This window comes from Clupea harengus, chromosome 17 (assembly GCF_900700415.2).
Source record: "Clupea harengus chromosome 17, Ch_v2.0.2, whole genome shotgun sequence".
Taxonomy (NCBI): domain Eukaryota; kingdom Metazoa; phylum Chordata; class Actinopteri; order Clupeiformes; family Clupeidae; genus Clupea; species Clupea harengus.
In genome coordinates this window covers 14707840-14718826 of record NC_045168.1, presented here as the reverse complement: position 1 = coordinate 14718826, position 10987 = coordinate 14707840, and the positions used below count along the sequence as shown (strand labels likewise).

Here is a 10987-nt window from a genome sequence, read left to right as displayed (position 1 = left end):
ATCTGATAAATAAATCATATTTTTTCACGAGTACAGCGAGTACAAAGTGGTTAATGTCTCATGTCTCTCACTGAGTATAGCTGAACTGACTATCTACTATGTGTCCATGACAAAGAGAGAAGAACCACATGGAAAGCAGCTCTTTTGTGTCTTACCTCCTATGTATGTTGGATGACTTTTTAAGATCTCCCTTAGGATCACATTTATATTACATCCTCTCCTGTGCCAATAAGGACAATACTCAATACAAGTTCTTAGTCTTGAGTCGAAGATACATTTCTGTACATCTTCAGTAACTTGAAAGACAAAAATGAACAGGACTTTCATAAAATGAGAGAAGTTGTACCTAAAAATGTCCATCAAATTCTTTTTCGATCGCATAGATATATATTTTTTCTTGGAATGGAGGAGAAAATGGTGTCTGCATAACAAGAAGAGGAGCTGACAGGACTGCCTACAGCTCAAAGACTGTAAACAATTTGCTCACAAGGTGCTCATAATTATACCGCCGGGAGTCTAAAACTGTCTAGGGGGGTCACAAGGCCTTTCTAATGTTTATCTCAATTCAATCATTTATTTTTTTGATAAGACATTACCCCCACTTTCTAGATTATAAATCAACATGAGTGATACATGGTCTGGTTCTGCCTGTTTTTACTTGCAGTCTGTGGTGGCAGTTCATGGAGTTTCATTCACTGCCAAGAGACCAGTTGGCGTGTGTGTGTCTGTGCCACCTCTAGGCAAGCTATTTCTCTCTCTTTGTCACACACACACACACATGAACGCACACATGAATGCACAAACACACACACCCACACACACCCACACACACACACATGCATGCACACACAAACACACACACACACACACACACACACACACGTGAAATATATTCTCCGTTTTACTGGCTTTTCTACACCATGTCTGATGAGCATTAAAATGTGGAAAGGGAATTTAGAGTGTCATTTTGTTCATGTTCAGTCCATTTCTCTAGCGCATAGAAATTGATATTTGGGTCATAAAACTACTGCCTAATGTTTACAGCCGGGAGATGGTCTCTCTGCCAGCTGTAAGTGTTTCCTTTTTTGCTCAATAAACATACTCCATGAAATATTTCTTGTACTATTACATTTTAATGTCTCGATCGGAGCTCCTTCACTAGTAATCTGTGTCAGAAATGTGGCATTATAAATTAACAGCTAATAACTTTTTTCAAAAGTAAATAAAATAAAGTTGGTCTGAAGGGAATACTCATCCAGTAACTGAATGAAAAACAGAACTAATTCCAAATATACAGTTTCGGTTATTCAAAACCTCTAACGAAAACTGTAACCATAGGCAGGTCTGTACTGTTTTTTTCTGAGAAGTGGCGTTTGGCACGAGTGCTTGATGAACGGCCAGTCTGTCGGGGTTAAACACGTCGCTGAAGATCCCAGCGGGTGCAAAATCCACCGGGGGGCTGGCTGGGTTTGGATGACCTGGAGGCCTTTGCATTCTCACCATACTGCTGCAATGAGCTAATCCCGATAATACGAGGTCCTCCGCAGCCCTCCCATAATGCACTGCTCTCTGGACCCACGCGTGTGCCGTCAACGATATTTTAAGGGACTTCTGGTCGTTAACATTTTCGTTTTTTTCCCCTTCTGGCTCAGTGTTAACGGGGAATACAAATTACTTTATTGTCCAACAGCCGTCTTAATGGCTGCTAAATGTGCCTCTGATTAGCCCATGTCGAGGGCAGACAAACTTCATGTAATTTGTCCAAATGGGAATAGTTCTTGCATTTTTAATATCTGGCTTTTTAATTCACATTAAATGGTCTCCTAGATGGATGAGGTCCGTGATTATGGACATGGAGGCACTTGGCTCTTTTTTCACGTCTTCCAGGACAAAGGCTACTTGTTGGAACTGTTTCACTTTACTGCTTCTAATGGGAGGGGAACTTATATGAAAGAGGCATTTGTCTGCACATAAAGATGAACATGCCAAACATCCTCGCCACTGGCTGATGCGCAAATGCACGTACAGAAACACACACACACACACACACACACACACACACACACACACACGGATGTGGGTATATAGCATCTCCTGATGACTCACAGTAGTTACCTTTTCAGTGCAGAGGACCAAGAGCCCCTGACTCTCCTTTCCTTCCATTTGGTAATGCTTCTCCCATGCCATGCCAGGCGTGTGGCACAATGTGCCAAGTCGAGAAATGAGGCGGAGGCTGGGGGGGGGGGGGGGGGGGGGGTGGTTGTCGTGTGTGCCAGGATGGCTGCCAACCTGACACCAATCTAATATGTAAACGAGCTGCTGGTTGCAGACGTGGTGGCAACTTCTGTTGGGAGGATCACCTGCACCCAGATCTCGGAGGACACGCTTTTCAAAGGGGCTCAGCTCCTTAAACCTTCTAATTAAAATGAGAAATCCCGGCGCCGCCGTTCCCACTCAGCCCCACGTGGCCTCAAAAAAAGATTATTAGGAATTTAATGGGGAAAAGGTGCCATCCCACACCATCTGTGACCTGGGACTTGTGGAGAAGATCTGGGCACACTGACAGACAGAGAGGGGTCCAGACATGGAAGAGATAAGAAGAATTCAAATATGTAGACATACATATAGATAGAGGTAGAGATAGAGATATGGATCGACAGATAGATTGATAGATAATTAACTAGAGAGATAGATAGATAGACAGACAGAAAGAAAGATAGATAGATAGAGAGAGAGAGAGATAGGGTATATAGACAGATGGATGGATGTATAGATACATAAAGAGATGGATTAATATATAGGTGGATAAATAGATAGATTTGTTTGAACAGACAGGCGGGGGCAGAGGTGTGACTGAGAGTGAGAGAGGCCTGTGCCACGCCAGCGCCCCCTGCAGGTCAATCACCATCAGGCAAGCGCCACATTTTTCACTTCTAATTATGGCCAAGTTATTATTAACCGCCTATTAATTTCAGGTCTGTGTGTGTGTGTGTGTGTGTGTGTGTGTGTGTGTGTGTGTGTGTGTGTGTGTGTGTGTGTGTGTGTGTGTGTGTGTGTGTGTGTGTGTGTGTGTGTGTGTGTGTGTGTGTGTGTGTGTGTGTGTGTGTGTGTGTGTGTGTGTGTGTGTGTGTGTGTGTGTGTGTGTGTGTCTCCCAGGTGCTCAGGTGTCTGCTACCCAAGGCAGCCCAATGGAGTCTTTGTTAGCAGTCATGCACAAACAATGTGCTAGCATAGCTGTTAGCATGCTAGCATAGCTGTTAGTCAATTGCCTTCATTCAAGGGGCACAACTACTATGGATGTGCTCTCATAATACTGAATGACCTGAACTCCAATACATCATGGTTCAATGGGACTCGTGGTTTCACTGGAGTTCACCATTCTGTTTCAGCTTGTGGGTAATTGCATGTGGGTTTTCACACATGTATATGAATGCATTTTTGTGTGAATGTGTGGTTGAAGGAGGAGGAAGGGAAGATGAACACACACACACACACACACACACACACACACACACACACACACACACACACACACACACACACACACACACACACACACACACACACACACACACACACACACACACACTCACCTAGCCCCTAAACCCAACACACACACACACTCATACATACAACCTACAGACACCATTTTAAACAGCAGGGCTATAATACAATGATTTGTCTAAGAGAGAGTATTCAAGTCTCTCTATCATTCAATTCTGGTAATTTAGGGTAGAGAAGAGTAAACTAGCCAAGCACATTTATTCCACAAACCAATTTGGAAGCATAAAATCATTAAATGCATACAGCCATATACAATTACTTGTTCTTATCCCATTTTTACTAAAAAATACTTTCAGAGTAGAAAGTGTTGTGTCTATTTTGACTCAGGTTGGGCGGCTGCTAATGGCTAGGCCAAGCATCTGACACTACATTAAGCATGGAGAATTGTAATCCAGCTCTTTCTACAATAAGAGTTTATTTATTAGTTTAACATTGAATTATCCACTATACTGCAAACACTTTGTGTGCATTCTTGAGGTCTACTGGATGTGGAAATCATTCCCTGTGTCATAAAATGTCCACTAGATGTTTGCCATTTTTATAGTTTAGCTTAGATAAACAGTTAAACAAGCTGGTGTAGATATTGTTAACTTAATGCACTTCATGTAGACCGTATCCTGATTTCCTGTTGGAAAAGTATGGTGTGTTCAGCCACAATGTGCAAAGAGCCATGGACACAAATAGTATATTTGAAGGATATGTTCAGCATTGCATTTTTTATTTAATGTAAAACTCCAATGTTCTATTGTGTTACAGATGTTAAGCATTCTTCACGTTGGAAATTCACCTCTTTGGTCTAGAGACAGGCATGATCCTCCACTCACCAATGCCACAGGAATCAGTGCACTCACTGCATCACCGTGTCACTGGACATATTCACTCACACACCCTATTGGTATTAAAACCACCTTTTAATGAGTAGGCCTTGCTCAGTCAGATGTAAGCTAAGAAATAAGAAGTATATGTTTAGATGGCTAACTTGAATATAATATGCTTTCTACACAGCTAGTCAAACAGGCAGCATTTCCTGGACGGGTCAATCAGTCTCTCCTCAATCATCGCTTTTCTCAGTCATCTTGATATGCATACTGGGTTACTTCATGGCTTGTTCAAAACATAGAATGAAACTTCCATTGAACTAAGAAAAGATAGGATAGGGTGAGGAGCTGTCTCTTTAACTGCATTTTACTGTGAAATCTTTTCCATATATTTCTATAATCCAGTTAATAGCCAATACGTTTTATGGCGAGGTTCTCTGCCGAGCAAGTGAACGCCTTTCAATAAAATGGTGTTTACTGTTAGCCCACGGACAGCACACCAACGTGATGAAAAAGTACGAGTGAAAAGTCTGCATTAAAACTTTTCAGCTATCTCAGATAAATAAGGAAGGTGCCGAGGTGGTGTTGTCGAGTCCCGAGCCTGACGGTATTGTGTCTCTTGAAAACGGAACATATGTTCTGTCTCTCTGAATTGCGTGAAGTATGGCCACAATGGGAGTTTTCTGACACGCATGCATCCCAACAGCGGGCAGGAATTAGAAGTGTCGCCGTTCATTTGCAGGTAGAGGTTTTTGCAGCTGTCAAAGTACCAGGTGACTTAGGTCTGTGGCATTATTACTGAGGGTATGGCGTATAGTCCCCTAATTAATCACGTCAATTAGTCTCTGGTGACTTATTTATTTGCATAGTAGCCTATTTATAGTGCGTTCAGCCAATGCAGTCAAGACGATTCAGATTCATCCGTGTTCATTCAAATTAGATCCTGGAGTGTCTTTAAAGCATGCTGCCTCAAATTCATGAAGGGCTATTAAAAACTGGGTAGCCTGATCTCAACACGAAAGTCCTGCACGATCCAACGCTTTTGCATACGCCACAACATCAGGCCCAGAGTAGGAATGCGTTATCATCTACCATCAGACTCTAGGCTAACATATCAGTCGCTCGCCATTTGCATCCTGTCACCTCATTTTTCAGGATGACAATGCACATTCACCCGGGGATTAGCGGGCAGGACTCTTTCCCAGAAGGGTTTGATCTGCAGTCTGTCGCTGACTGGCTTCAATCCAGACTTCGCCCTCAACTTGGCGACATCACACCAAACCCAGCCACGTCTCTCTCCCTCGATCAATTTATGCAATTTATTTTAAATTAGGCCCTACTGAATTCAAAGGCTACAAAAGTAATTTATAAAGGGCTGTTTAGTTAGCTTTTAGGTTAATTAATTTGTAGGCTATATCTTAATGTACAATCTGTCATTGTGTGTTTCGTAAAATAATAGATGTCCATGTTATTTTACTTTTGATATTAATAAAATGCACCCATATTCTCTGCTAGCTTAGTTTTTTCGAACACACACACACGTTAAATATTTTTTTATATATTTTTTAAATAAGCGGACACAAAAAGTGACCCGTTCATGTAATTGAATATTGGTTAATAGTTGGGTAAAGGGGATTTCCCAAAGTTGATTATACACAAACTCCAAATTGAGGCAACAATTTGACCAACAGGTTCATTTTGGGAAATGTTTCCCCAATAAAAATGATTTAATAGGAAGACTAGTGTTAATATAAAATTGTTGAAGTAACATCTGCAACACAATTTTAAAAATGTCCAATGTTTAAAAGAACTTTCGACACGTTTTCATTAATTCAGTTTTACATTTTTATTTTTGCTGTACAAAACAACTTAATTACGGTGCACAAATCTGCACAAAACCAGTTTGGTGCACTTTTCAATTATTCTCAAGTGAAAACACTTCATCATAACATTATAGAAGAAGGATACAGAATGTTTCACGAATCCACCATTGTTGACATCCATAACATTGCATATCTGATGGTTGCCCCATAATTTAAGGCAAATAATATATATGGTATAACATGGTAAGACAGTGGTGTATATAACTGCTGCATTGAAAATGTATTTTAGACGGAGTGCTCTTGCCTCAACATAAATGTAGCCGTTGGGAAACCTCTGCACATAATTTCAAAAGGAAAAACAAAATCAAGTATAGCTGCAAAGCAAGGCATTTGTACAAGCCTCCGAGCAAATCATTTTACATAATATGATAGATCTGTTTCCATATTGATTGCACATGTTGATCGTTGCATTGACATAACACGGGGCGTTATCAAAACTTTTCATATCACATTTCATTTAGATAAGTTATATATGGTATTGTTTTCAAAATAACACAACATAGCAAGTTTCCAAGTCAATCTTCTTTTAGTAGGCAAATAGGTTAGTGGGCTTCACAATTAAAGTTATTTTAATGATATATTGAAACATATTGACCTATTCGTAAATGTACATATAGTATTTCCATAACAATGCATTCTTATTATTCATTCGTTCAGTTACACAGTTGTACAGCTCCATCTGAAAAGACCCAGGGATCCAGAGAGCACGCAAACATTAACATGAAGTTAGCTTTCAAATAGCCTCAATAAATAAATAAATAAATAAATAGGCAAATACATTGAGTGAATTATTTATAAATACTCAACAAACAAATGTTCATCTAAAGTTCCTGTTCACTTCACATGTAATTTAGTTTTGACACTTTTAAACATAGGTTCAAATCAATTAAGACAGTCAGCCAAGTACTCAAGCCTATTATAGCTAACTTGAGAATTCTTACAATTTGATTGTTCGGTGTGGCAAGAGGCTAATCTTAATTGCATAGCTCCTCTAGCTTTTATTGCTGCCTTATTTACTTGTGTATATAACATTTCCAAGGAGAAAAAATATGAACTGGATAACATTATGATTGCTTTCGACTGTAAAACACATTGTCGCAATACAGAAATTCGTTGATAATGCATTGTACACATTTTATACAAAGTGATTTTACACAACACGTACTTTGTGGTTCTCTGTGTTGAAACGGCAAGCGATAAGTCCTTATAACAGTATTACACACAGACAAATTGATTGGTTAATTTTCAGTTCGCAAACAAAAGCGATTTACTGTTTTTCTACAAAAGATTCCACGACAAACTCTGTTTCCATTCAATTAATATGAATTAATAATAAATCATCAGATGGCCAACAACCAAACCCCCATCTAAAAAGCAGAATGCTGTAAATAATACATTTGTGTTAAGTCTTTTGTTTTCAGTAGGCTAATTACCCGGCAAAAAGGGACGCTCACATTTGACTTTCTCTCATTAATTATGAAAAGTCGTGTTTAATTCATCTTGCACAGGATAAAACTGGCCGCGGAGATGAATGTCATAGGGGAAATGCATGTCAGAGGAGCCTCTTGACAACGCATTCTGGCCGGAGGTAGCGCGGGCTGGCACCGAGTAACGCATTCCGTAATGGCAGCTCTTACCATAATCAGCCGGGTCTTCCTGCTTAAGGGAGAAAATCCCATTAAAGTTAATAGGAGGACTCAGTGGACCATCGAATTGGGGACTGGCACATTCTGGGGAGGTGCTCTCATAGAACGGTTCATAGGCATTGCTATAACTGTAGGGCCGAAAGGGTTTCATGCCGTCCACCGTGCTGCTGCCGTGGCCGGAGGCCGCAACGACATCGGGACTGTGGTAAGGTGGGTACATGGAGTCATATGGAGACCTGCCAGACAAGGACGCTTCCCCGTTGTGATCAGTAATGAAATTCCTGGCGTTCAGCTGAAGACAACCCGCCACTAGGTTTGTGGTGGGCTGCGACAGACCTTTGCACAGTGTCTGAACAAAGGTCAAAAGGTCAGGTCGCTTGCCAGTGCTTAGGATCTCAGACAAAGCCCAGATGTAGTTTTTGGCTAAACGCAAGGTCTCTATCTTGGAGAGTTTCTGAGTTTTTGAGTAGCAAGGCACCACCTTCCGCAGGCCGTCTAGCGCATAGTTTAGACCATGCATCCTGCTCCGCTCCCGGGCATTGGCTTCCATGCGGCGCAGTTTCACCCTGTCATAGCGCGCTTTGGTCATCTTCTTTTTCCGCGGCCCGCGTCTCCGGGACAAGCCGCTCTCATCTTGACCCTCCTCGCGCTCATCGTCGTCCCTCTCCGATTCTTCGTCCTCCGGCCCTCTGGTATCGGTCTGCGAGATGCTGTCATCTTTTTTAAAGAGCTCTGGTTTGTTGACCTTCATATTGCCATCGCAGTCCCGAGAAAAGTTTGCCACGAACTGAGACTCCATCATCACGGGCTCCTCAAACGGTAGTGTCAACATCGTCCTTGCTAGGGGTAACGAGAAGGCAATATAAGAACGAATCTAAATGAGGGACTGTGCTAGCATTGTTTAAAAGCATGTTGTCGATCCCTAATGAAAAGCCTGCTTGCCATGGTCGGTGCAAAGTTCTTGCAAAGAGGCAATTTTTCATCTAATAAAAGAGCGACCCTCAGACATAAAAACTTCAAAGCTGTAAGTGCTAAGTAAATCGAACGACATATTTCCAGCACACTTAATTAAACCCGAACATCACACTTTCACAGAATGTATGAAAATAATCATCGGAAAATATCACGTGTCCATAATCATGCACTAAAGTCCTCCTACCTGTGTTTTGGGAGTTAATTAAAATCATTCATTGTCTTAATTGTCCTTAAAAGTTTTCTTGATCTCGTTTAGCTCCGGACGGCTCCCTTGCACCTTGAGCAGTTCACCAATCCTCGGCGTGTTTTCCGCGGCTCGCTTTCTCTCGTGGAGAAATGACACTGATGCCAACCGCCAAAGCTGGTACCCATGCCATCTGGTGCCTACGTCACGTGACAATGGTCGTCACGTGGTTTAGTCTCAGGGGGCATTTATTCCTCCCTGATCATCTGGCATGCCTCTAGCTGGGCATCAGAGTGAAGGCACAATATACTCCTATCCACACACACGTCCACTCACACACACACACACATCCACACACACACACACACACACACTCAAAAATATTATTTATACCAGTTCTACAGACAATGATTTTTCCAGTCAAGCTCTCTAGGTATGCATGAGTTAATTGTGAAATAAAAATCCTGCTTACAGTCTTCATCTACAATACATGGTAGGATAAATGCTTGAATACAAATACCATTACAGCACACATAAAAATGAATGTCCTCCTGTTTAGAAGTGGACGGGGCTAATGATACTCTAATGGCATTTCCAATAGTTTAGTCAAAAATCTGGGCTGGGTTTCTTAAAGCCGTCTTAACGCGACGTCATTGCGTTAGTTATACCGTAAGCTGTGCCTTAACATTTCGAGGTGTTGCCCCGGGCTTATACCTTGATACTTTGGTAAGGTTGGTCTAGAGACAACTCTCAGCTATACCTTAACACAGTTTTCCAAATTTTTTATTTTAAGACCAATGTTATTTTAGTGTGTGGACAGATGCACTGGGTCTGAAGTAAGACCAAGTTGCATTGCAAACATTGGTATAATTTAATTAGCCATTAATTTTTTATCTCTTATGAATACTAATATATGAGTAACATTTAGCCTATAGTTGTCCTTGTTTGGGATTTTTTTTATTTTGAGTATTTCTCCAATAATGATTACCTGATAATCGATGCTAGAGACATGGATTCAGCCTCTTTAGGTATACCTAGGAAGTCTCTCGGGGGAACTCTTTAGTAAGGTATGCCTTTAAAGTCTTCGTCTAGGAGACACTGTAATCGGGAAATCTAGCCCATGTATTTTGCGATGTTTTTGGAGACAAAAGTGAAATTTGACAGATACCCAAAATTCTCAGTCCATATAGGTCACATTCTTGTATCAGAATCTTAACCTACCAACTATCATCCTGCCTTTCTACTAATACTGAATATAAAGAGTGCCCATCAGGCCTGTTCCTAGCCCAGGTTTAGTGACGTTCCTTCCTCTGAGTGACAACACGTCTCAGAGTGATTGATGGATCCTATCTTCCAGGAGAGCCTCATCAAGGGCGTCAGGCAATTGGCTGAGCTGGCACTGACACTCACTGTCACGGCCACCTCTACACATGACCTTTGGTTCAAGGTCACTTAAATCAGATGATTAGGCAAGGAAAGTTCTGCGAGCTTGGAGTAATTATACCCACAGAACACCCCCCCCCCCCCCCCCCCCCCCCCCTCTGTGCTGTAGACCGCAGTCCCAGAAGTGTCCATGGGGGGCTCTTGACCAGATCTGCAGTGTGCTGCCCTAGGCTATGAAATGACAATCACATAAAGATGAAGCCATCAAATCAAGTATGTGGATCTCCACCGTAGTGCCAATGCCACACCAAACTGCACTCTGTGAACAATTAGCCTGGTGTCAGTTATTTTCTTCCTTACACAGTTCCTGTCAGTCTGGTGCTTGTGTAAGTCTTCAATCATACAGCACAGCCTCATCCCAAACCCCATGCTGTTACATTTCTCCTTGGCTCTGGGTTGTTGTTGTTTTTTTCCCCCTCCTTCCTCTCTCCATCTCACCCTCCCTCTTGTTTTTGGCGTGTGGAGGTTTGTTTT

At 41.7% G+C, this 10987-nt stretch overlaps 1 protein-coding gene across 1 annotated transcript; it reads right to left on the bottom strand.

Moving 5' to 3' along the window:
- Positions 1–6242: 6242 nt before the first annotated feature.
- On the bottom strand, positions 6243–9406 carry neurod6a (neuronal differentiation 6a). Its single transcript, XM_031583924.2, has 2 exons — positions 9071–9406; positions 6243–8751 (listed from the first exon to the last, which is right to left on the bottom strand). The coding sequence occupies exons 1-2, from the start codon at positions 9096–9098 to the stop codon at positions 7736–7738; spliced, it is 1044 nt and encodes a 347-aa protein (XP_031439784.1). The 5' UTR covers positions 9099–9406; the 3' UTR covers positions 6243–7735.
- Positions 9407–10987: the final 1581 nt, after the last annotated feature.

Excerpts from the sequence above, each read along its gene's own strand:
- neurod6a (XM_031583924.2), bottom strand. The coding sequence starts at position 9,098 with ATGATTTTAATTAACTCCCAAAACACAG. Across the intron at positions 8,752-9,070 it reads AATTAACTCCCAAAACACAG|CAAGGACGATGTTGACACTA; the intron begins GTAGGAGGACTT and ends CGTTACCCCTAG.